Below are 27,577 nucleotides of genomic sequence, written 5' to 3'. Positions count from 1 at the left end.
ATGTGTGTGTGTGTGTGTGTGTGTGTGTGTGTGTGTGTGTGTGTAAAACAATCCCACCTTGAGGGGAGATGCAAGAAAACACAGAGCCTAAAGGATAGCAAACTACAAAACACGACAAAGAAATCTATTTTTGTATTTTGACTTCTGAGATAAAGACCTGGTTATCTAGGCAAATCATTACACATTTGATCAATGAACATCTGCCAACCACATTTCCTAGATAAGAGATTCAATTGTTTAAGTAAACGCCCAAATTGGTTAGCACAACCAAAAGGAAAGTAATACCATGATTCAGCATAAAGCTAGGCTAGGCTACCTTTCAAAGTTCTGAAACTAGGCTAAACCCAACAGTCACTCAAATACAGAACAAGACATTAATGGAAAGGACTTTGTGTTTCTGTTGATATTTAGGCTACTCATCATTCTGCGGGCACTGACTGGAACGGAACGGAGGAAAACGCTCTGAATGGTCTTCCTTGCACTTAAATGACCAACATCAAAAGGCCTGCTGTTCTCAGTGCCAAGTAGAGTACAGAGATACAGTTTGGCTACACACTGAACTGTTTGAATCCACTCCCCCAAGGCTTTAAATTCAACAGTCAACCAGATGTTGACGTTGAGCAGTGTGAACGTTAGGCTACTGTTTGACATCATGGGCAGCTTGCTGAGTGGTAGACCTATTTCTCACGATCCCGCCCTCTAAACTCCTCAGAATTAATACAATGCCTAATGAGTTCTGGGTAATTGTTTTCCAAAGGGCTCAGTATTAAAGCTCTCACACAGACCAGACTGGCGTTACATTTTCACCAAAGCATTATGCTACTGTATCGGCTGAACTAGGTGGCAGACTTGCAAAATATTGTTGGTTCCACGGGAGTCTAGACTTAGGCTAAAGCAACCAAGAGACAAACGACAGACAAATTTCCCCCACGTGTGATAGGCTGGCATCACTTATGCAGAGTTGCAGAAACATAATGGGAAGCCGGGGGTCTCATCTGACAGGAGTTGTACAATGGTTCTGAAAGTGTGTTAGTACCTGTTGTAATGACCTGGCCACTAATTCAGCCACCCAAAACTCATCCTAGCCCTCTGAGGTTAAGGGAAAAGGGTTGCTGTGCGATTTATAGAACACAGTAGGCCTATGTAACTCAAACTTAGCGCTAAGGGTGATAGAGAAGTAGCCTAAAAGCGAGGTTTTTAAAGCCCAGGCTTTTCCACCCCAGACTATAGTACAGTATGAAAACAGAACAGTAGGCTGTGCATGAAGGTGTAGCACTACACAGCGTTATTATTACTGTGTCCAGGACTGTGCCAGCCAGCTCGCCCCGGGTCAAGAGATAGGATGATGGACTTTACTGCCAGGGCTTTTTCTAGGACCACTGCCACGAGGGAGTTTAGAGTTAGATTCCACCACACCAGTGATTTGGCATTGAAAATGAGTTTATGGGATTTGGTGAAAATAACTGAGCTATTATTCTCAGTGCCACTTCTAATGTTGATGCCATTGTTCGTTGTAACTAGGATCTGTGTATTGGGGTTGTATTATGCTCCAAATGGAAGAAAACTAATTGAATTAGGGAGGGAGTACCTGAACTTGACCGATAAGAAACGCTAATTTTCTTTTTTTCCGTTGTAGAACATTTTGCTATAGTGTGCCTTAATGAATACAACCCAGGGCACTGGGTAGTGTGCAACAGCTGGAGCAGGCAGCACTGAGCTTTAGGATTAAACCATTTGCCTGGCCGTGCCTGGCTGGATGACATAAAATGGCATGATGTGAGATCAGGATGGCGTCACAAAACTGGAAATTCCTTCACAATGTTTTCCCATGGTTCGTCGGTCAAATCAGCTTTGTGAGGCTGAACACAAATCCCACGCAGTAGGCTTATGTGGATCGACTCCCAAGGACGCGCAGTATAATAGGCATTGAGGCCTATTTTACAATGCCGCTTGCTAACAGTCACCTGAAGTGGCACCCAATCACACGTCATCCTACCAGTGGTGGGCCGTCAGGGCCAGCAAGGCCTTCTCTGCTGGCCTAAACATCATCAGAATATAATTTTTTCCACAAATTTGAATTAAATTATTGCCCAGAGTAAGAGTTATACTCTTCATTTCATAGCTTTCCTCTTGGTTGCACTGCTTCCAGCCCCAGGTTGAGATTTGGAGGGCTGGTCTTTATGTTAGATCTTTTATCCAATCATATTCAGCCATCATAAAATCTGCCCTCAGGCCTTCAGAATCAACAGTGCGGGGCTTGTAGCTTAAAGTGAATGGAAATTAAAATTTAGTGTCAACCAATCAGCTTTAGAGTTGGCTATTGTACGCCTGCTGGCTGGCTCCAGTGTTACACAGGAGCCAGCTAGCAGGCGTAGTGCGTGCACGTCTTTTGATTGGATTACCAATATTGAGAGGCAAGTCCTATGGGCAGGTCTATGCAGAACCTCAGAATTAGGAAACTGAATTTGATAAACAAATTAATTTGTGTACTACTAAGCTGTTTTTTCAACCCACAATGGCAGAAGGAGGAGAAGATATCGATTTGGTCGAGGATATGATTATAACGCCATTCTCAAGACAAACTTTTCAAGAAAAGTTAGACATTGTAAGGAGAGGTCGCCCGACGCCGACGCTACAAAGCCTGTCACAGGCGGGAAAGGGGTTAGTTCGCCACTTTAAAAGTTCCAACTACGAGCGCTATCAATGGCTCACAGGCTCCAAGAAGCACTGCAAACTGTACTGCTGGGAATGCCTATTATTTGCAAGTGATCGATTTGGTGTTTGGAGCCACACTGGCTTTGCAAACCTGAGTTGTCTAACCAAGGCAGCAACGAGACACCAAAGTACGGCTGGGCACTTACAAGCAATGGTGCTTTTGAAAACTTTTGGGGACACCCGAGTGGATCTCAACGAACAAGCGCGCAGGGTAACGGAGCTGCACAATGAAAAGGTGAAGAAAAATAGGGAAATATTGAAAAGACTCATTGATTGTGTCATGTTTTCAGGTAAACAGGAACTGTATTTTTTGGGGGGGGGACTTAAAGCTCAAACTTTGTGGACCAGAAATGGATAGAACGAGAATATTAATATAACTATTTTGCACTCGACTATGTTCTTGCCTATTAGTTGAACTGTACTGTATACAAATTAATACAAATGTCAATTTCAAGGTGACGCAACGCCTGGTTATACTGCGTTTCTGTCCAAATGTATAGTGTCTAGAGCCATGGCATCATAATGATGGTAATAAGAGGTGGATTAATTCGGGTGGGACTGTGTAGGACCTCACTGAAGGCCCAGACCCCAGGCCCACGGCACACAACTGCATCCTACCCACTTCTGACGCTCTTAATTAGGAACGGTTTCAGTTGACTAGGCATCATCACAGCCGAATACATCGAGTTTACCTTTGAATCAGTATCTGTGAAGGATCTCGTCTGGACCCTGATCTCTCTTTTGACGAACATATAAAAAAAATATTTCAAGACCAGCCTTTTTCCATCTTTGTAAACATTGCAAAAATCGGAAACTTTGTCCAGAAATGATGCAGAAAAGCTAATCCATGCTTTTGTCACTTCAAGATCAGACTACTGCAATGCTCTACTCTCCGGCTACCTGGATAAGGCACTAAAACTTCCGCTAGTGCAAAATGCAGCTGCTAGAATCGTGACTAGAACCCCAAACTTTGATCTTACAGTATTATTCCTGTGCTAGCCTCTCTACTGTCTTCCTATTAAGGCTAGGGCTGATCTCAAGGTTTGACTGTTAAGTACAAGCAAGTCCATACAATGCTTTGTAGGTTATCTCTCTAATTTGGTCCTGCCGTACATACCTACACTTATGCTACGGTCAATAAGATTCCTTATTGCTCCTAGAATTTCTAAGCAAACAGCTGGAGGCAGGGCTTTCCCCTTTAGAGCTCCTCTTTTATGGAATTGTCTGCAGATCCATGTGAGAGACGCAGACTCAGTCTCAACCTATAAGTCTTTACTGAAGACTCATCTCTTCAGCAGGTCCTACGATTGAGTGTAGTCTGGCCCAAGGGAGGGTGCAAAGGTGAACAGCAAGGCACTGGAGTGACGAACCACCCTACTCTCCACTAGGAATCTTATTATGGGGGCGAGCCACTATTTTGCTCGCACTCTCACATTCCGTCACTACCAGAGCGCATCTTGTCATGCCAGGCTTTTTTCGCTATACTCAATTCCCTTGGGTGGGTTGAGTTATTGATGTAATCATCCGGTCCGGTTTTGCGACCCCTCAGGCTCGTGCGGTGGGGAGAGATCTTTGTGGGCTATACTCAGCCTTGTCTCAGGGTAGTAAGTCAATTGTCTGTTGATATCACTTAAAGGGCGACTGCGACCGTGGCAAAGTTGGTTTGACATTGGATAGCCTATCTCCCGGGGATAGTTAAGGACCGTCAATAAATTACACAATGTAAATTAGACAATATTTTCATGTTTCACACCTTTTATTTTTTTCATTAAATGCTTTCAATATTTGTATATGAATTTCTACAATTTATCATTGGTTTAAGGTTTTTAGGTCATTGAAATTTGGAGATATTGGAATTTTAACATATTGTTCCATGTACATTGTGTAATTTACCAATGGTCCAAATGATCCCCATAGGCAGCTGCAGTCCAAATCTATGATTACTTGTGTGCTGCAAGCTGTGGGCATGTGGGCAGGATTGTAACAGACCCAACCTTCATTAAAGTTGTGATGCAGTCACGACCACAATTCTCACAGAACTCTAAAAATGTTCTTATTTTCACTTTGTAGTACATTTTGACAGTAGAATAAATGTTTGACTCACATTGATGCCACATGGGCTGTTTTCTAAATGAGAAGTTGGTGTTTAGGGGCAGTTGCTCTTTAAGTGGTGTGGGGGCTTGCTTTGGCAAAGTGGGTGGGGTTATATCCTGCATGGTTGGCCAGGGGTAACTTTGAACGGGGCTACAGTGTCCTCCGGCACGCCCTGTCTCGGTCCCCAGTATCTATGCTGCAATAAGCCAAAATTATTGCCACCCTTGATAAAGATGAGCAAGAAATACAGTATAAAATTAATAATACAAATACTGAGCAATATTGTATTCTCCAAAAATGTATATTATTTTATACTAATACAATTGCTCAGAGAAAGATTTTGTTAACAAGTAACACATCTAAAAATGATAGGGGTCAAAATGATTGGCACCCCTGTTTTTAATACTCTAGCACCCTTTCCTTGCGAGGATAACGACACTGAGCCTTTTTCTAAAATGTTTTATGACATTGAAGGAACACATTGGGAAGGATCTTAGACCCTTCCACCATACATGATCTTTCCAGATCCTTGGTATCCTTTGTCTGCGCTTATGGACGGCCCTCTTCAATTCAAATCACAGGTTTTCAATGGGGGCTGAGATGGTCATTGCACAATGTTGATTTTGTGGTCAATTAACCGTTTAGTTGTGGAATTTGATGTGTGCTTGGGGTTATTGTCTTGCCTGAAGATCCACTTGCGGCCAAGTTTCAGCCTCCTGGCTGAGGCAACCAGAGTTTTGGCTAAAATGTCCTGCTACTTTGTAGAGTTCATGATGCTGTTAACCTTAACAAGGGGAAGGGGCTTTATAAAATACAATTGATTGATTGATATCATTAGCTCGGTTTCCCTTTAAATGGTGACAGATTTTCATGTGAATATTCAAAATGTTCCCACAATAGATGTTTCCATCAAACTGTGCGTGATGACGTAGTGCACATGAAAATAACTTCTGCAGTTAAATTCCTATGTACCGAATACAAATTGCATTTTAAACTCTACCAATGGTTTTGCCACAAAAACTGTGGTGTTATATTATAGCAAATGTGCCCACTCTGGTTTTGGCACCTGCACTCTAGCCAGCAGCTCGCAGATCAAGTGCGGGAGGCTAGCCTACATTATGATGAGATTATCTTGGATAAGAGCGAGATCATTTGATATTTGTCAAATGGCAGCTATGCATCGATCATCATGTCACCAGAATAAGAACCTCAGTATTTATTGGAAAGGAGTATCAAGATCATCACCACGCACTTTCACCACCCTGTGGAAAGTTCATCAACGAAGTTCATTTGTAGCCTAACAAACTGCATGCTTTCCAGAGTCATAGTGGGAAGACCACACAACATGCCATCACGTGACTCAAAACCTGTGTTTGAATACCCATACTATCAAATCAAATCATTATTTGTCACATGCGCCAAATACAGTGGAATGCTTACTTACAAGCCCTTAACCAACATTTTCTTTAAAAGTAAGAGATCAGAAAAAGGAATAATTAAAGAGCAGCAGTAAATAACAATAGCGGGGAAAATAGTCAATGTGCGGAGGCACCAGTGTCGAGGTAATTGAGGTAATTATGTAAATGTAGGTAGAGTTATTAAAGCGGCTATGCATAGACAATAACAGAGAGTAGCAGCAGCATGGGGAGGGGGCAATGCAAATAGTCTGGGTAGCCATTTGATTAGCTGTTCAGGAGTCTTATGGCTTGGGGGTACAAGCTGTTTAGAAGCCTCTTGGACCTAGACTTGGCGCTCCGGCACTGCTTGCTGTGCGGTAGCAGAGAGAACAGTCTATGACAAGGGTGGCTGGAGTCTTTGATAATTTTTAGGGCCTTCCTCTGACACCGCCTGGTATAGAGGTCCTGGATGGCAGGAAGCTTGGTCCCGGTGATGTATTGGGCTGTACGTACTACCTTCTGTAGTGCCTTGCAGTCGGAGGCCGAACAGTTGCCATACCAGGCAGTGATGAAACCCGTCAGGATGCTCTCGATGGTGCAGCTGTAAAACCTTTTGAGGATCTGAGGACCCATGCCAAATATTTTCAGTCTCTGAGGGGGAACAGGTTTTGTCATGCCCTCTTCACAACTGTCTTGGTGTGCTTGGACCATGTTAGTCTGTTGGTGATGTGGACGCCAAGGAACTTGAAGCTCTCAAAATCAAATCAAATCAAATTTATTTATATAGCCCTTCGTACATCAGCTGATATCTCAAAGTGCTGTACAGAAACCCAGCCTAAAACCCCAAACAGCAAGCAATGCAGGTGTAGAAGCACGGTGGCTAGGAAAAACTCCCTAGAAAGGCCAATACCTAGGAAGAAACCTAGAGAGGAACCAGGCTATGTGGGGTGGCCAGTCCTCTTCTGGCTGTGCCGGGTGGAGATTATAACAAACTGCTCCACTACAGCCTCGTAGATGAGAATGGGGGCGTGCTCGGTCCTCCTTTTCCTGTAGTCCACAATCATCTTCTTTATCTTGATCACGTTGAGGGAGAGGTTCTTTTCCTTGCACCACACAGTCAGGTCTCTGAACTCCTCCCTATAGGCTGTCTCATCGTTGTGTCATCAGCAAACTTAATGATGGTGTTGGAGTCGTGCCTGGCCATGCAGTCATGAGTGAACAGGGAGTACAGGGGGGGACTGAGCACACACCCGTGAGGAGCCCCCGTGTTGAGGATCAGTGTGGCGGATGTGTTGTTACCTACCCTTGCCACCTGGGGGCAGCACGTTAGGATGTCCAGGATCCAGTTGTAGAGGAAGGTGTTTAGTCCCAGGGTCCTTAGCTTAGTGGAGCTTTGAGGGCACTATGGTGCTGAACGCTGAGCTGTAGTCAATGAATAGCATTCTCACATAGGTGTTCCTTTTGTCCAGGTGGGAAAGGGCAGTGTGGAGTGCAATAGAGATTGCCTCATCTGTGGATCTGTTGGTGCGATATACAAATTGGAGTGGGTCTAGGGTTTCTGGGATAATGGTGTTGATGTGAGCCATGACCAGCCTTTCAAAGCATTTCATGGCTACAGACGTGCTATGGGTCTGTACTCATTTATGCAGGTTACCTTAGTGTTCTTGGGCACAGGGACTATGGTGGTCTGCTTGAAACATGTTTGTATTACAGACTCAGACAGGGAGAGGTTGAAAATGTCAGTGAAGACACTTGCCAGTTGGTCAGCGCATGCTCAGAGTACACGTCCTGGTAATCCATCTGGCCCAATGGCCTTTTTAAAGGTCTTGCTCACGTCTACGGCGCAGAGTGTGATCACACAGTCATCCAGAACAGCTGATGCTCTCATGCATGTTTCAGTGTTACTTGCCTCGAAGCGAGCATAGAAGTTATTTAGCTCGTCTGGTAGGCTTGTGTCGCTGGGCAGCTCTTGGCTATGCTTCCCTTTGTAGTCTGCAATAGTTTACAAGCCCTGCCACATCCGACGAGCGTCGGAGCTGGTGTAGTACGATTCGATCTTATTCCTGTATTGACGCTTTGCATGTTTGATGATTTGGAGGGCATAGCAGGATTTCTTATAAGCTTTCGGGTTAGAGTACCGCTCCTTGAAAGCGGCAGCTCTACGGTTTAGCTCAATGCGAATGTTGCCTGTAATCCATGGCTTCTGGTTGGGGTATGTACGTACAGTCACTGTGGGGACGACGTCCTCAATGCACTTATTGATAAAGCCAGTGACTGATGTGGTGTTCTCCTCAATGCCCTCGTAAGAATCCCGGAATATATTCCAGTCTGTGCTAGCAAAACAGTCATGTAGTTTAGCATCTGCATCATCTGACCACTACTTTATAGACTGAGTCACTGGTGCTTCCTGCGTTAATGTTTACTTGTAAGCAGGAATCAGGAGGATAGAGTTATGGTCAGATTTACCAAATGGAGGGCAAGGGAGAGCTTTGTACGTGTCTCTGTGTGTGGAGTAAAGGTGATCTCAAATTGTTTTACCTCTGGTTGCACATTTAACATGCTGATAGAAAATAGGTAAAAGTGATTTAAGTTTCCCTGCATTAAAGTCCCCGGCCACTAGGAGAGCCGCCACTGGATGAGCGTGTTCCTGTTTACTTATAGCGGAATACAGCTCATTGAGTGCAGTTTTAGTGCCAACCTAGGTCTGTGGTGGTATGTAGACAATATGTAGACAATTTAATTACACTTTTTTGCCGACGTTTACTGACATCGGCCATATTCAACGGGTGTTGAGCGCTCGTAAATGAATTATTCTGTGCTCTGGCACACTCAGACGAGAGTCCTCTGAAATTGGAGTAGATAGCCAGAGCGAATTTACGAAAGCACCCGAATATCCATTGAGAACGCACAAAGACAATACCATTTAGCTAAGCTAATAATGATGGGAATAATCAAGTCAATAAACGTTGGGTAGTTAGTTAGACAGCCTTTCGTTAATACACTGGCAAGTTTGAAGTATAAGTAGCCAACTAACATTAGGTAGCTAGCTAACAACATACCGGTACATACTGCTGTAATGATATGCTATGTGGTTCTTTTGGACAAAGTACAGTTGAAGTCGGAAGTTTACATACACTTAGGTTGGAGTCATTAAAACTCATTTTTCTACCACTCCACAAATTTCTTGTTAACAAACTATAGTTTTGGCAAGTTGGTTAGGATATCTACTTTGTGCATGACACAAGTAATTTTTCCAAAAATTGTTTACAGACAGATTATTTCACTTATAATTCACTGTATCACAATTCCAGTGGGTCGGAAGTTTACATGCACTAAGTTGACTGTGCCTTTAAACAACTTTATGTCATGTATTTAGCAGCTTCTGATAGGCTAATTGACATAATTGTTATTTATTTATTTTATTTAACCTTTATTTAACCAGTTGGGCAAGTTGAGAACAAGTTCTCATTTACAATTGCGACCTGGCCAAGATAGAGCAAAGCAGTTCGATACATACAACAACACAGAGTTACACATGGAGTAGAAAAATAAGTCTATATACAATGTGAGCAAATGAGGTGAGATAAGGGAGGTAAAGGCAAAAGAAAAGGCCATGGTGGCGAAGTAAATACAATATAGCAAGTAAAACACTGGAATGGTAGATTTGCAGTGGAAGAATGTGCAAGGTAGAGATAGAAATAATGGGGTGCAAAGGAGCAAAATAAATAAATAAATACAGTAGGGGGAGAGGTAGTTGTTTGGGCTGAATTATAGATGGTCTATGTACAGGTGCAGTAATCTGTGAGCTGCTCTGACAGCTGGTGCTTAAAGCTAGTGAGGGAGATGTGTTTCCAGTTTCAGAGATTTGTGTAGTTCGTTCCAGTCATTGGTAGCAGAGAACTGGAAGGAGATGCAACCAAAGGAAGAATTGGTTTTGGGGGTGACCAGAGAGATATACCTGCTGGAGCGCGTGCTACAGGTGGGTGTTGCTATGGAGACCAGCGAGCTGAGATAAGGGTGGACTTTACCTGGCAGGGTCTTGTAGATTACCTGGAGCCAGTGGGTTTGGCGACGATTATGAAGCGAGGGCCAACCAACGAGAGCATACAGGTCGCAGTGGTGGGTAGTATATGGGGCTTTGGTGACAAAACGGATGGCACTGTGATAGACTGCATCCAATTGATTGAATAAGGGTATTGGAGGCTATTTTGTAAATGACATCTCCGCCTTGTTGAACCAGGCGAGGCAATCATTTGAGAAACCAAGGCTATCGAGTCTGCCGATGAGGATGTGGTGATGCCTTGGACAGGTCAATGAATACGGCTGCACAGTATTGTTTCTTATCAATGGCAGTTAAGATATCGTTTAGGACCTCGTTTAGGATCATGAGTCAATTGGAGGTGTACCTGTGGATGGATTTCAAGGCCTACCTTTCAAACTCACTTCCTCTTTGCTTGACATCATGGGAAAATCAAAAGATTGCTGCTGCTCCAGTTTCAACTGTTCTGCCTGCGGCTATGGAACCCTGACCTGTTCACCGGACGTGCTACCTGTCCCTACCTGCTGTTTTCAACTCTCTAGAGACAGCAGGAGCAGTAGAGATACTCTGAATGATCGGCTATGAAAAGCCAACTGACATTTACTCCTGAGGTGCTGACCTGTTGCACACTCGGCAACTACTGTGATTATTATTATTCGACCATGCTGGTCATTTAAGAACATTTGAACATCTTGGCCATGTTCTGTTATAATCTCCACCCGGCACAGCCAGAAGAGGACTGGCCACCCCTCATAGCCTGGTTCCTCTCTAGGTTTCTTCCTAGGTTTTGGCATTTCTAGGGAGTTTTTCCCTATGCACCGTACTTCTACACCTGCATTGGTTGCTGTTTGGGGTTTTAGGCTGGTTTCTGTACAGCACTTTGATATATCAGCTGATGTAAGAAGGGCTACATAAATACATTTGATTTGAAATCTGACAAGAACTCTTTTTTTTTTTTTTGTAGACCTCCACAAGTCTGGTTCATACTTGGCAGAAATGTCCAAATGCCTGAAGGTACCACGTTCCTCTATACAAACAATAGTATGCAAGTATAAACACCATGGGACCAAGCAGTCGCCATACCGCTCAGGAAGGAGACGTGTTCTGTTTCCTAGAGATGAACGTACTTTGGTGTGAAAAGTGCAAATCAATACCAGAACAACAGCAAAGGACCTTGTGAAGATGCTGGAGGAAACAGGTACAAAAGTATCCACAGTAAAACGAGTACTATATCGACATAACCTGAAAGGCCGCTCAACAAGGAAGATCAGCAAGGAAGAAGCCACTGCTCCAAAACCGCCATAAAAAAACAGACTACGGTTTGCAACTGCATATGGGGACAAAGATCGTACTTTTTCGAGAAATGTCCTCTAGTCTAATGAAACAAAAATAGAACTGTTTGTCCATAATGACCATCGTTATGTTTGGAGGAGGCTTGCAAGCCGAAGAACTCCATCCCAACCGTGAAGCATGGGGGTGGCAGCATCATGTTGTGGGGGTGCTTTGCTGCAGGAGGGACTGGTGCACTTCACAAAATAGATGGCACCATGAGGAAGGGAAATTATGTAGATATATTGAGGTAACATCTCAAAACATCAGTCAGGAAGTTAACTATTATTCTGACATTTCACATTCTTAAAATAAAGTGGTGATCCTAACTGACCTAAGACAGGGAGTTTTAACTAGGATTAAATGTCAGGAAATTTGAAAAACTGAGTTTAAATGTATTTGGCTAAGGTATATGTAAACTTCCAACTTCAAAACTGTAGCTAACAAATTGTCAGCCAATATAACGTGTAAGGTAACTTATTTGAAAAGTCATTACTTTTTTACATTGCTCAACTTCGATTACATATTTTACACCATTTTCTTCAAATCTGAAAACGATGTGAAGCCACGCCCATTTCCTGAAGAATTGCATTATGGGCCATAAAGTACGGAAATAGTGTCCTCTCCGTATATACTTCATATTTTGGTGATTTTAGTACGACATCCGGGAACTTTTGGCATACTAACTATATCCATAATATGACCAATAAGAATACAATATACTAAATTCACGTCACAAATAGTACAGTTAGTGTGGTTAGTATTCAAACACAGCTCAAGTTTACTTCGATATGGTGCTTAATATATCAATATGTGCGCATAAAGACGTGTCCACCTTAATTTCTCGCATCATTAATTTTAAAGACAAAAAGATCCCACCACGTCGAGCGAACAAATTGTTTATCAACAATTATTGAATTGTACCGGAATGTCCTGTTTCCATCAGCCCTGTCGTGACTTTTGTCATGCATCAGGTAATTCATGGATGGAAACCTGGTTAAAGTAAGCAGCTAGGCCAGGTGTCTTTTTGTGCTTGTGTAAAACACAACATCTTGTCAATCAATGAGAGAGAGGTGAATAATTACATGTCTTTGAGAGCGGGCAGGGAGGGGCCGAAAATCAGTCTTCCTAGAATGATCAATACACCAGTGTACTTGACCTACACAACCTCTCTTCTTACATCCTGACGTTCCAGCTGGTCCTACTGGTCTCACTGAGTCATAATCCAACACATTCCTCAAAACATGACTCCATAAAAACTCCTCCTAACCATTGGACTGGATGAGCTGACAGAACATTGTGACTCAGCCAACAGGGATGCCTGACAGAACATTGTGACTCAGCCAACAGGGATGAGCTGACAGAACATTGTGACTCAGCCAACAGGGATGCCTGACAGAACATTGTGACTCAGCCAACAGGGATGAGCTGACAGAACATTGTGACTCAGCCAACAGGGATGCCTGACAGTCAGGATGAAGATTCAGCACAGATATTTATTTATGCTGACCTTTATTTAACCAGGAAAGACCCTTGCGGTTAGAAACCTCTTTGGCAAGTTGATCTTCTAGAGTGGGGTGAACTATCAGCCCATATCTCCTAAATCAAACCCACATACAGCGCAATCACAGTTATACATGACCCCCTAGCCCTTACTTCACCTGCTCTGGCTACTCTCCTGTCATAGTAAGGGGATTTATTGTATGAACTCCCTGCTCTAAACCGGTCCGGGTGGAACATTATGAGAATTAGGAAGGATAATTAAAATTACTTGATGAGAACATTCCAGCACAGGGCTCACGAAATCCTCTCGTGACATTAATTACAAAATCTGAACCTCTTGGTCCAATAGGCAACCCAGTTCCACTGTTCCAAGTCCAGGAGATTCATTCCCTCATTGATTGATAACTGTTAATTACGGAGACGATTCCATACAACCTTTGAGTGGCTTCAGTAATGCAGACATGGTGGCAAACAACCGTTAGCCTCGATGCATCCTTCACTGAAGAGTTTCATTACAGCACATCAACAGCCTCTTTGCCTGCCTGAGCCTGACGCTAATTGTGATAGATGTTTGCGAAAGCAGCCCCGTAACAACAACAAAACAGCCTTGTCAAAGATTGGATGGTTGGCTGGTTGTGAAAGAAATGTCCTCCTCCTCCTCCTTCTCCTTCCCACAGTGGTCAGCAATCAGGGCTAATCCCGTAACTGGGTTAATTCACACTCTGCTCTCTAAGGAGAGGGAGAGGAGGATAGCCAGGCCAGCCACTCCCGCAGATGTCATTACTCTCCATGCGAGGCTTCCTGAGTACTTGAGGCGTCACTACAGCCCCGGGTTTGATCCCGGGCTGTGTCGCAGCCGTCCGCAACCGGGAGACCCATGAGACGGCGCACAATTGGCCCTGCGCCCTGCCCGCCACAGGAGTCGCTAGTGGGCGATGAGACAAGGATATCCCTGCCGGCCAAACCCTCCCTAACCCGGACGACGCTAGGCCAATTGTGCGCCGCCCCATGGGCCTCCCGGTCGCAGCCGGGAACCCAGAGTCTCTGGTGGCACAGCTAGCACTGCGATGCAGTGCCTTAGATCACTGCGCCACCCGGGAGGCCTATCCTGACTTTCAAGGCCTGAATTGCTTCGCCTTGCTTTTCTGGTTTGCTGGCAAGTTTCACCATCCAATTATTACAGATCTACGGGAGTGCAAGTCTCACCATGGCACGAACCGTGGCGATACGTTGGCACATAAGAATTATTAGAATATGGCAAATATTAGTAAATTATTGCATTCTATCCATGCTGGCTTTTGCGGTCTACCTGAGACATGATAGGGGGGATGTCATACAGGCTGTCGACAATTTATAAAATGCGCAATTTGCCTAAACGGGTCATTTTTTGTTGTTGGTATGACATCATTACATCCAGCTCTTTTTAACGACACACGATAGTTAAATGAATCTATTTTATCTACATTTTTTTTAAATCACCTGACAAGTTCATGGAAACATAGCTAGTGACACACAGACAGACACACAGCCTGTTTGGCTAGCCTGGTCCCACTGCCTTGCCAACCCCTATGGTCATTGTCACGTCAAACATGCAGGACCCATAGGAGTTGGCAATACAGCAAAAACAGATCTGGGACCAGGCTATAGCTACGGACTCACTGAGGAACTTCCTGATTCATCATCATAGAGAGAAATAGAATTTCTGAGGACCTTATGGGAGTTATGGCAACAGGAATGTTTACAATCTTACATACAGGGGCATGGAGATTTTGTTAAGCATGTTCTTGTCTCTGTGAGATTAATTCCTTTCTTATAGGAAATAGACCTAATATAGCTAGCTGACATAGATGCATTTTCTAATTCAATACTGTACGAATGAATGAATACTGTGACAATTGTGTAATGCCTATTTTATACTGTGTAGTGAGTGACAGTGTTCCCCAACACAGGATCTTAGTACTGTACAGTAACTGTGCAGAGCATCTGTACTGACCATGAGTGCCCCCACATGGTGTAAGTCTGCCATGTCAGTGGCCTGAGAGGCTAAATCTAAGATCACAGCAAAACAGTTGAGCAAACAGAAGAACACTGGTCTTACCAGGGAGTCCCTGGTGGGGGAGCTGGATCGTCCATTGCTGCTGCTGTCGCTCCTCTCATAGGAGGAGGTGAAGCGGCTACCACCACCGCTCTTTAGGTTGCTGCTGCTCAAGGCCTCCTGCGTGGCGCTGTGGGACAGGCCATAGCTGGAGCTCTGCAGGCTGCTGTTGTAGGAGTCGGCCACATCGCTGGCCCTGCTCCGGTAACCCCTCAGGGCACTGGAGGAGGAGGATGAGGGGGACGTGGGCTCTGTGAGGCCCAGCGACGACAGGTCCCGCGTCAGGTCACTCTGGCTCGACGACCTCCGGCGGCTGAGAGAGATGCTGGAGGCCCCGGGCGACGAGGAGAGGTAGCTGGAGCGGCTGGGCGTGGTGGACGAGGAGTAGCTGCTGTAGCCAGTGTAACCGGAGCCGCCGCTCAGGCCCGACGAGCCATAGGTCCTCACCGGGGTGCGGCTCAGGCTCTCGCTGCGCCGGCTGCTGCTGCTCAGGAGGTCAGTGCGGGGGATGGGCCGGCCCCGGTCGAGCTCCGAGGAGGTGCTGTAGTTGCGGGCGCGGCTGGCGGCGCTGCTCAGGTAGCTGGAGGAGGAGTAGCCGGAGGAGGAGGCAGCGTTGCTCCTGTAGGAGGTCAGCCTGTCCCGGTCGGAGGTGTAGGAGTTGAGGGAGGAGGGTGTCAGGGAGGAGCCATAGGAGCTATAGGCACTGGTATAGGAGGAGCCGGTGTAACGCTTGGCGGTGGTGGAGACGCGAGACATGCTGGATTCTCAGCCACGGGTGATGCAGTGGAAGAACGCATCGACTACAAGACAAGAGAAAGAACAGAAATCAGTGTGTTTCTATTTTCAGACTGTGAGCGGGAAAAACTTCATTTCCAAAAATGAAAACTTATTTAGCAACATTTGAATCTTTATAACCACCTAATTTAATTGTATATTTTATATCATATCGGTTCCATCTTAGTTTTTCTGGGTTAGTCTTGTCTGATCACGAGAGAGGTAGGATGCCAAAGGTCACTAGGGCATCATCCAACTCTTAACATACGGGTGCACTATTTATCAACGGGCTGAATACACTGTACCATGGCTCATTGCTCGAGCCTGAGGTTTTACTCGTGTACAGGATACAGGTATTTGACAAGCAACGTTATGTGACCCTCCTTGGAACACATTACACAATATCAACTGTGTCATCAGTATTCATCCTGAAGTAGAACCCTGAAACACTGTTTACGCAACCAACTGGAACGTCATGCTTGATAATGTGATGTACTGTCGTATCGACGGGTTGCACAACATTGTTGCCGGCTGAACGCGCCCCCTGGGAATCCTGTAATGGGAGAAGCACCTAAGTGAAGCACCCTAATGTTTCTGGTGGCACAGTCTGTTCCTGAGGAGAGACAGGCAGTGCAGCGTCTGAATAAATAAAAGTATCTGGTGTTGTCGATCCGTGTTGGGTTCAGTGGGGGAGGCTTCTCTCTCTCTTTCATATATATATATATATATATATATATATATATATATATATATATATATATATATATCAATAATTCAGCATATGGATCTGGGCAGAGCACTGGAGCCAGGCCAAGACATACAGCTTTGTGCAGCTAGCTAGACCCAGCCGGAATACTACTGCTAGGTTAGCTTAGCTAGGCCATGCCCAACCGAGCCTTGCATAGGCTCTTACCAAAACCCCACTGTGGGTATAAGAGGCCTCTGCTTATGCACCCTACCATTTCGCCTATACCCTGCGCAAAGATGGCTGGACTGTAAAAGGTACACAGCTGATAAACATGGGCCAGTATCTCAAGTCAATATAATGTAGTCTGCATCATTATTGTTTTGTCCCCCTCCCCTAAATAAAACAGCAGTACTATAACACCCCTAGGTCCTAGAGTACGCAGACATAATGTTGCTTGTTTGTAATTCCCTGTTTTCGCTGGGATGAATGTTTTCAAGTCAACCTCTCTTAGTGTGTTGTTTAAATAGGCAGAAAACAGGTGATAACAAACAGAACACTACCTCCACCACACTACCAAACAACAGCGACAGTGCCAGTTTGCACTACAAGGCAAACCTGGCCATGTCTATCTAAATGTACAAACCCGAGAGAGTGCTTGTACTTGTAATCCCTGACTCCTACTCCCACCTATTCCTAATTGCCCACATTATAAACATACACATCATTTAGGCTGCTGCAGGTGTCTCGTCCCAAAAAATGAGGGCCTTGACTGAGACAATTTCAGGCTAGCCTGGCGGCGTCACTTCAAATGGGAAAACACAAAACAACATCCATGGGGAATACAGCCTAAATGGACATGGGATTTGTAAGATGGTGGTAGCACAGCACTATTATGTTATTCATTTCTCAAACCAAAAACACACAAATATGCTAGTTGCCCTGCGTTTCAGCCTCCCCAAAGGCTCTGTTAAACGGGGGTTTCCATGACTACATGGCAACAAGCACCATTTGACTGCCACACAATCTCAGTGTCAAAACAGGAAAGCAGGTGTTGCACTGATCCCATTGACTTCCTGATTCCCTTGCCCTGCAGAAATACAAAGGTCCGTCTAGCTATAGCCTAGGGTCCAGTAGATGGGACTCTACTTGAGCATACAGAAAGGGCAGATAGATTGAAAAGACTATAGGCCTAATCCAAGTTTATTGCCGAAGAGGATATATTTCTGTTACCATCTTTACCTGTAAAATCCAGTGATTCCCAAGCAGGTGTAGGCTATATAATTGAATAGGGCCTAAACTCTGAAACCTCACACTGAGCCACTCTTTCCCACAGTCTGTCCATTCCTACTTCTCCCACTTATCACAGTGTAACTGTGTACTTTTGATCTCTCAGAGAGAATGCCAAGCGTGTGCAAAGCTGTCATCAAGGCAAAGGACGGCTACTCAATAATCTTTTTTGGTTACTACTTGATTCCATATGTGTTATTTCATAGTTTTGATGTCTTCACTATTATTCGACAAATGTAGGAAATAGTAAAAATAAAGAAAAACCCTTGAATGAGTAGGTGTGTCCAGACGTTTGACTGGTACTGTATATACAATGCCTTGCGAAAGTATTCGGCCCCCTTGAACTTTGCGACCTTTTGCCACATTTCAGGCTTCAAACATAAAGATATAAAACTGTATTTTTTTGTGAAGAATCAACAACAAGTGGGACACAATCATGAAGTGGAACGACATTTATTGGATATTTCAAACTTTTTTAACAAATCAAAAACTGAAAAATTGGGCGTGCAAAATTATTAAGTTAATACTTTGTAGCGCCACCTTTTGCTGCGATTACAGCTGTAAGTCGCTTGGGGTATGTCTCTATCAGTTTTGCACATCGAGAGACTGAAATTGTTTCCCATTCCTCCTTGCAAAACAGCTCGAGCTCAGTGAGGTTGGATGGAGAGCATTTGTGAACAGCAGTTTTCAGTTCTTTCCACAGATTCTCGATTGGATTCAGGTCTGGACTTTGACTTGGCCATTCTAACACCTGGATATGTTTATATTTGAACCATTCCATTGTAGATTTTGCTTTATGTTTTGGATCATTGTCTTGTTGGAAGACAAATCTCGGTCCCAGTCTCAGGTCTTTTGCAGACTCCATCAGGTTTTCTTCCAGAATGGTCCTGTATTTGGCTCCATCCATCTTCCCATCAATTTTAACCATCTTCCCTGTCCCTGCTGAAGAAAAGCAGGCCCAAACCATGATGCTGCCACCACCATGTTTGACAGTGGGGATGGTGTGTTCAGGGTGATGAGCTGTGTTGCTTTTACGCCAAACATAACGTTTTGCATTGTTGCCAAAAAGTTCAATTTTGGTTTCATCTGACCAGAGCACCTTCTTCCACATGTTTGGTGTGTCTCCCAGGTGGCTTGTGGCAAACTTTAAACAACACTTTTTATGGATATCTTTAAGAAATGGCTTTCTTCTTGCCACTCTTCCATAAAGACCAGATTTGTGCAATATACGACTGATTGTTGTCCTATGGACAGAGTCTCCCACCTCAGCTGTAGATCTCTGCAGTTCATCCAGAGTGATCATGGGCCTCTTGGCTGCATCTCTGATCAGTATTCTCCTTGTATGAGCTGAAACTTTAGAGGGACGGCCAGGTCTTGGTAGATTTGCAGTGGTCTGATACTCCTTCCATTTCATTATTATCGCTTGCACAGTGCTCCTTGGGATATTTAAAGCTTGGGAAATCTTTTTGTATCCAAATCCGGCTTTAAACTTCTTCACAACAGTATCTCGGACCTGCCTGGTGTGTTCCTTGTTCTTCATGATGCTCTCTGCGCTTTTAACGGACCTCTGAGACTATCACAGTGCAGGTGCATTTATACGGAGACTTGATTACACACAGGTGGATTGTATTTATCATCATTAGTCATTTAGGTCAACATTGGATCATTCAGAGATCCTCACTGAACTTCTGGAGAGAGTTTGCTGCACTGAAAGTAAAGGGGCTGAATAATTTTGCACGCCCAATTTTTCAGTTTGAAATATCCAATAAATGTCGTTCCACTTCATGATTGTGACCCACTTGTTGTTGATTCTTCACAAAAAAATACAGTTTTATATCTTTATGTTTGAAGACTGAAATGTGGCAAAAGGTCGCATAGTTCAAGGGGGCCGAATACTTTCGCAAGGCACTGTGTATATATATATATATATATACACACACACACATACACACACACACACACACACACACACACACACACACACACACACACACACACACACACACACACACACACACACACACACACACACACACACAGTGGGGCAAAAAAAGTATTTAGTCAGCCAACAATTGTGCAAGTTCCCCCACTTAAAAAGATGAGAGAGGCCTGTAATTTTAATAATAGGTACACATCAACTATGACAGACAAAATGAGGAAAAAAAATCCAGAAAATCACATTGTAGGATTTTTTATGAATTTATTTGCAAATTATGGTGGAAAATAAGTATTTGGTCACCTACAAACAAGCAAGATTTCTGGCTCTCACAGACCTGTAACTTCTTCTTTAAGAGGCTCCTCTGTCCTCCACTCATTACCTGTATTAATGGCACCTGTTTGAACTTGTTATCAGTATAAAAGACACCTGTCCACAACCTCAAACAGTCACACTCCAAACTCCACTATGGCCAAGACCAAAGAGCTGTCAAAGGACACCAGAAACAAAATTGTAGACCTGCACCAGGCTGGGAAGACTGAATCTGCAATAGGTAAGCAGCTTGGTTTGAAGAAATCAACTGTGGGAGCAATTATTAGGAAATGGAAGACATACAAGACCACTGATAATCTCCTTCGATCTGGGGCTCCACGCAAGATCTCACCCCGTGGGGTCAAAATGATCACAAGAACGGTGAGCAAAAATCCCAGAACCACACGGGGGGACCTAGTGAATGACCTGCAGAGAGCTGGGACCAAAGTAACAAAGCCTACCATCAGGAACACACTACGCCGCCAGGGACTCAAATACTGCAGTGCCAGACGTGTCCCCCTGCTTAAGCCAGTACATGTCCAGGCCCGTCTGAAGTTTGCTAGAGAGCATTTGGATGATCCAGAAGAAGATTGGGAGAATGTCAGATCAAACCACAATATAACTTTTTGGTAAAAACTCAACTCGTTGTGTTTGGAGGACAAAGAATGCTGAGTTGCATCCAAAGAACACCATACCTACTGTGAAGCATGGGGGTGGAAACATCATGCTTTGGGGCTGTTTTTCTGCAAAGTGACCAGGACAACTGATCCGTGTAAAGGAAAGAATGAATGGGGCCATGTATCGTGAGATTTTGAGTGAAAAGCTCCTTCCATCAGCAAGGGCATTGAAGATGAAATGTGGCTGGGTCTTTCAGCATGACAATGATCCCAAACACACCGCCCAGGCAACGAAGGAGTGGCTTCGTAAGAAGCATTTCAAGGTCCTGGAGTGGCCTAGCTAGTCTCCAGATCTCAACCCCATAGAAAATCTTTGGAGGGAGTTGAAAGTCTGTGTTGCCCAGCAACAGCCCCAAAACATCACTGCTCTAGAGGAGATCTGCATGGAGGAATGGGCCAAAATACCAGCAACAGTGTGTGGAAACCTTGTGAAGACTTACAGAAAACGTTTGACCTCTGTCATTGCCAACAAAGTATTGAGATAAACTTTTGTTATTGACCAAATACTTATTTTCCACCATAATTTGCAAATAAATTCATAAAAAATCCTACAATGTGATTTTCTGCCCCTCATTTTGTCTGTCATAGTTGAAGTGTACCTATGATGAAAATTACAGGCCTCTCTCATCTTTTTAAGTGGGAGAACTTGCACAATTGGTGGCTGACTAAATACTTTTTTCCCCCACTGTATATATACTTGGTCATCTTACAAAACCAAATGCTATTGGGAATACTGTTGGAAATCAGAGCACGTAATGTACCCTGTTGCCTGGATCTTAGGGGGGAGCTATATTTACCCTGAAATGTGAGCAGATAAGAGACTAGCGTCTGTGAGGTGCCTCACTGACGCCAAAGCCTTACCTCAGCCCACCGGCAATTGCACCAAACTGTCCATGCCAACTTTGTCTACATCACAACACTATGCACAAAAAAAATAAAAAAATGTATTCAACGTACAATTGTAAGGCAACCAGCTGCAATAGGATTGTGAGTTTGCTCAAAATTTGGGCATATAGCTGAACCAGCATACATTCTGAATTTGAAGTGTATGTTCACTCAATTTTTTATTTTGGGTTGAGCAAACATACAATTCACCTTGAGAATTTATTCTACCATATTTGCATATTTCCCAGTGTAAAATTAAATTCTTTATGACAATACAATACAAATATCAAATTTGAGAAAATTTAACAAGTGCTGTTTATCTCATTTCAACCAGTGTTGTAAACATTGAAATTAGGGTAAAACTTCAACTTAAATACATTGACTTAACATGTTGCTACATCAATATAATTTCAACATAATCATCAGGACTATGTATACGTTGACATTTCTTTGACAAATCTTTTTCATCCTATATTCAATTGATTGGTTGAAACGATGTTGAATTTCATATTTGATTAGACATATTTCATGTGACCCTTTTCTCAGCATTGATAGTAAAATGGTTTGTTTGAATCCACATCATTGTTTCAATGTCACGCTATAGCAACCTAAATAAAGATTGAAATAAAACGTGAAGCCGCAGTCCAACATCTACTGGTATATATGAGGGGTAATGCATTTCAGTGAGAACTAGTCTACCATCCAGATGCTCAGCTGAGCTATCATGCCAACACATTTAGACATTGATCAGCTTCCATACTCATTTACGTAGACTACCTAAATAACATTGAAAAGTTGAAAGGTTACTCCTACAGGACACCCAGAGATTACTATAATTCCCAACTACAAAAGACTAGTGCTCCCCCCCCCCCCCCCCCCTCAAAGTAAGAAAGTAAGAAAAGCTATTCAAGAATGAGCTACATTTAAAAACAAACATGCACTCAACAACACATTGGGATCTAAAATCCATGATATAGTGATACCGGATCATTCCCCTGTATCATGCTTAATTACACCAACAGAAAATACGCTTAGTGACAGAATATGGAGAATGAACAGAGCGCATCTTGAAGACCCAAAATCTATTAAATACATAAACAAAAAAAATAAAAACCTTTACCATTACAAATGTAGACATAGAGGACAGAGAATAGCCAACACGAGTTGGGAGGCTTTAAAGCCGTGCATTAGGGGAATGATAATCTCTTACTCGGCAAAAGTTCAATCTGAGTTAGAAATCACTGTCTTAAAAAAATACCATTAAAAACATCTTTACATGGTAAAGAACATACATTTCTGAACTTAAGCAGGCTTATGATCTTTTACTTTTGAAGAGAGCCAACAACTACAAACTCAAATACAGCACACCATTTAATGGCAAACAAACCTGGTAAACACCTCGCAGCCCTCACAAAATGAATACACGGCAAACCAGTTATCATTTTGAAAGATAAGGATACAAATGCTTTAATTAGAAAAAACAACACTATTAATAACAATTTTAAAAGCTTCTTTGAACATCTATATCAATCAGAATGGAATAACAGTTGAACTGATCCTCCTTAGACTCGATAACCATGAAGCAACTTTCAGCAGATAAAAAAAGAATCACAAAAAATGGAAATCCCCCCCCCCCCCCCCCCCGCACCGCAAAAAAAAACATGACACTGTAAAAGTGTATTATCAATATCATACATTTGGTATCCTATTTATAGGGCTAATGGTAACTAGTTCTAAACTTCCAAAGATCCAATCAGCCATGGATGAATGAAAGTACCTAGCTAGATGTTGAAATCATTGTGTCCTTTGTTGGGCAGATCAGATGTTAATGTAGCCTACGTCAACCCCACCTCACCCCAAATTTACTTTCACATACAGCTTGTGGAAGAATTAGTTCTTAACTGACTTGCCTAGTTAAATAAAGGTTACATGTAAGAAAAGTTAGTTACTTTCAACGCTATTTAGGTAGTCAATGCAAATGAGTATGGAAGCTGATCAATGTATAATTGTGTCGACGTCATAGCTCAGCTGACAATAGCGCCACTTATTCCAAAAGCCAAGCAGGGTACATAGAGGTCGGCATCTGGATGGTGGACAAGTTCACACTGAAGTGCAATACCCCTCATATACCAGTAGGAGTCCCTGTTCAGGAAGAAATCGTTGGACTGTGTCTTCACATTTTATTTCAATGTTAGTCCTCATTTAGGTTGATAGCATGACGTTGAAACAATTGAGTTGATTCAAACATACCATTTGACTATCAACATTGAAACAAGGTCAAATAAAATATGTCTAATCTAATCTAAAATTCAACATAATCTCAACCACCCAATATACACTGAGTGTACAAAACATTATGAACACCTGCTCTTTCCATGAAATAGACTGACCAGGTGAAAGCTATGATCCTTTATTGATGTCAATTGTTAAATCCTCTTCAATCTGTGTAGCTGAAGGGGAGGAGACAGGTTAAAGAAGGCTTTTAAAGCCTTGAGACAATTGGGACTTCGATTGTGTATCTGTGCCATTCCGAGTGTGAATGGAAAATACAAAAGATTTAAGTGCCTTGGAACGGGGTATGGTAGTAGGTACCAGACGCATCAGTTTGTGTCAAGAACTGCAACGCTGATGGGTGTTTCACACTCAACAGTTTCCAGTGTGTATCAAGAATGGTCCACTACCCAAAGGACAGACAACCATCTTGACACAACTGTGGGAAACATTGGAGTTAACATGGGCGAGCAATCCTGTGGATCACTTTCGACACCTTGTCGAGTCCATTGCAACTCAATATTAGGAAGGGGTTCTTAATGTTTTGTACAGTCAGTGTACTATATATTGAATATAGGATGAAAAATATATTTTAGGTTTCTATGTGAAATTTTCAACACAATTTCAATGTATACATAGATGTTGAAATTATATTGATGCAACAACCTGTTAGTAAGATTAAGTCAATATATTTAATTGTAAGTTTTACCCTAATATCAATGTTTACAATGCTGGTTGAGATGAAAACAGTACAGTAGTTATTACATTTTTTCACATCCAATGTATTTTCTATGTTGATTCCATGTCACAATACATTGACCAATTACATTGAAACAACATTGCTTCAAACCATGTTTGCCCAGTGGAAACCTAATGCAGTGGTCTGGAACTTCTGTTTTACATGCCACATTATTATTGAAGCTTTTAATCGCCCGCAACCTGCATTGAGAATGACTGCCAGGGTAGGGTAAACTGATTATTGAGACTCCCTAAATCATATAAACTCGAACAGTAACGGGTGCAAAAAGTCTAATTCCTAACAGATTGGATAAGTTTATAAAAATGTATGTTATTTATGTTTGTGTTGCATAAGATTACTAAACCAATCAATGTACACACAACAATACAGGTATTGAAATAAACAACTCTTAAAATCAACCTGCAATAGAGCATGCTGGGAAATATGACAATGACGGATGTGGTTTTGAGCAAACATACATTTGTAATTTTACTCAACAAGCTTGTTCAAATTCAGCTCACTTCAAGCTGAGTTTGTTGATTCAACGTGCAATCGTTAGGAAGCCAGCGGCAATAGGGTTGTGAGTTTGCTAAACATTTGGGCATATAATCTAGCTGAAACAACATACCTTCCAAAGGCAAACATGAATTTGTAATTCGCCTCAACACATTTTTTAGATATTCAGCTCCCGTGAGCAAAGTTTGTTGAGTGAACAAACGTTCACACATTAGCTCAATTTCTTGTCCTTCTGAAGTGCATCCAACTCACCGAATAACACTGATTATGCAATTGGTTAAATGAGCTTTTTTTTTTACAGTCTACCATACACTAAAAATTTGACTCTATCATCCGGTCAGCTGTGAGATAGGCCTACTCAGTTATAGCACAATTAACAACAACCCCTTTCTTCTGTTCGTAACTCAGATGAGAGCATTTAGCTCAAAGTAACCTCAGAAAGGGCAGAATGTGTGTGTGATTGACGCTCCCAATGTCTGCTGTAAGTGACTTCGTTCCTTATTCACTGTCCTGAAGATAAGCTCAATTAGACATCATTACTATTTTAAACACCATCAATCCGTGCTCTGTGCCACTGTGTGAAATGTTGTTCTGTAATGAATACTTATAGGAAAACTGTCAAATCAAACGTTGTGTCTCTTTTTAAAAAGAGGCGATCAGCAGTAGAAACAATAACAAAGCGTCTTCCTCGCCCCTGTTTTGTCAAAAAGCTGAGAAGTGGGGTTGGATGTAACCACTCTCAAAAAAACACTCTCAATTATAGTTTTAACCGTGTTTTGAGGCTGCAGTATAAACTGTTTGTTTACATTTACTTTGTTTACAAACAAGCTTATATTTTGGGTCCTGATGGGGCACGACAGTTGAGCTGACCTCGTGAGGCATTTATAAGTTATATTCTTCAAGAATCAATGGGTACATATCATTCATTTAGAAGTCCACAAATGGATGTAGCAACTGCTGATTGCCCGTTTAAGCCTCGTGTCTGTGTGAGAGTCGGAGCCACTGCATATCTTTGAACATGTTTTTCACTCCCAAAGTACCATCAGTCCTTGAGAAAGTGCTTGCCTCTCATCGTGTTTGTGAGATGCATGCTGATTGCTGACCGTGTGTATGCGGGCGTGTGCACGTGTGTTTATTCAGTTATGATCACCTGCTGTGTATAAGGTGGTGTCTCTCAGTCCACGCAGGCAGCGATGGAGTGGAGCCCGCTCATCCTAATGTATTTCACAGACCCATTCACAGTCACAGGGACCTCTCACTGATCAGACCTGTGGGGAGACAGAGACACATCAAATGACAGACAACACCGCTTTATGGGAGGAGCAAAACATCCCATAACAAAACAATCTACCGGTAGCCTACAGTAGCCTAGGCTACACCTCATGCCTCCTCATCAACTGCATCACTTGACAGGCACAGAAATAGGTCCAAGTGATCATTCACTACAGGTCTCCAGTCAGCAAGTTGTCAGTATTTTAGGTTCATCTATAAAAAAAAATCTAAAAAGCATAACGACTGTAGACTATTCTTCGGTGATTGTTGTCAAATCCACAAAAAAATTATCTGTTTCGGAAATACTGTACTTGTTGAGCATCTTAATAATCCAGCGCTTGCGTCCCAATATGGTCCAAACACACCATACCAACAGACCTGCGTCCCCGCAACCCTGGCACAGCCAATGAAGTTCAACGAATAGGCCTAGCACAGCCAACAGACAATTACCAATGAACAAATAGGTCTCAAGATGATTTTCTGAGAAACCTTATCCCTCGTCTCTTTAACAAAACAAAATATGGATAAGCAAAATGAAGAGAAAAAACCCCAGTAAGCCTAGGCTTCAAACAACCAACACCACACACAATGATTGTCAGGGAAAATAACAGAAAGGTACTCCTTGTAAAAGGGAACCAACGTGTCAATTGGTGGAGAGGCTCACCAGTGGCGTATCAAGCAGGACGGCCAGAGTTGGGTGCTGCATAGGAGGCTGTAGCCTCTGAGTGAAAGGAGCCAGGGAGGGATTGTATGAGCACAGCGATTCAGAATGCCAGAGATCAAGTTACAGAGATGGTAAATATAGCAGTTGCCTATGACCTCCACAGGTCACTCAACACTCACTGGCATTAAGTTTTTTTTATTTTTATAGGCCATGAATAGGCCATGCAATGTAGGCCAGCAGCAACCACCGGGATGCTCTCTCTGTTATCTAAAGGTGTTTTCATTGTAAACCTACAAGGAATGGTAGTCAGTGAAATGTCCCCATAAATGTCATCCAAAAGTGGAAAAAGACTAATGAAAATATTGTTTATATCTACTAACCATG

The 27,577-nt window shown here is 42.9% G+C and overlaps 1 protein-coding gene across 3 annotated transcripts in view; it reads right to left on the bottom strand.

The window, feature by feature from the left end:
- Positions 1 to 27,577, bottom strand: part of LOC109905495 (ubiquitin carboxyl-terminal hydrolase 2-like) — a 43,286-nt gene that overhangs the window by 14,712 nt on the left and 997 nt on the right. For 2 of the 3 annotated variants that reach the window (XM_020502891.2, XM_020502893.2), the window contains exons 1-3: positions 27,194 to 27,250; positions 26,408 to 26,525; positions 15,176 to 15,972 (exon numbers count right to left, since the gene is read on the bottom strand). In XM_020502891.2, the coding sequence (XP_020358480.2) occupies positions 15,176 to 15,928 (753 nt within the window). In that variant the 5' untranslated portion in view covers positions 15,929 to 15,972; positions 26,408 to 26,525; positions 27,194 to 27,250. Of the gene's footprint in view, positions 1 to 15,175; positions 15,973 to 26,407; positions 26,526 to 27,193; positions 27,251 to 27,577 lie in introns of those variants that run through there. The other variant, XM_020502892.2, reaches the window with a different exon arrangement.

The sequence above is a fragment of the Oncorhynchus kisutch genome, linkage group LG15 (assembly GCF_002021735.2).
Source record: "Oncorhynchus kisutch isolate 150728-3 linkage group LG15, Okis_V2, whole genome shotgun sequence".
NCBI classification, from domain to species: domain Eukaryota; kingdom Metazoa; phylum Chordata; class Actinopteri; order Salmoniformes; family Salmonidae; genus Oncorhynchus; species Oncorhynchus kisutch.
The sequence above is the reverse complement of the archived record's forward strand: the minus strand, read 5'-3'. Positions and strand labels throughout refer to the sequence as shown.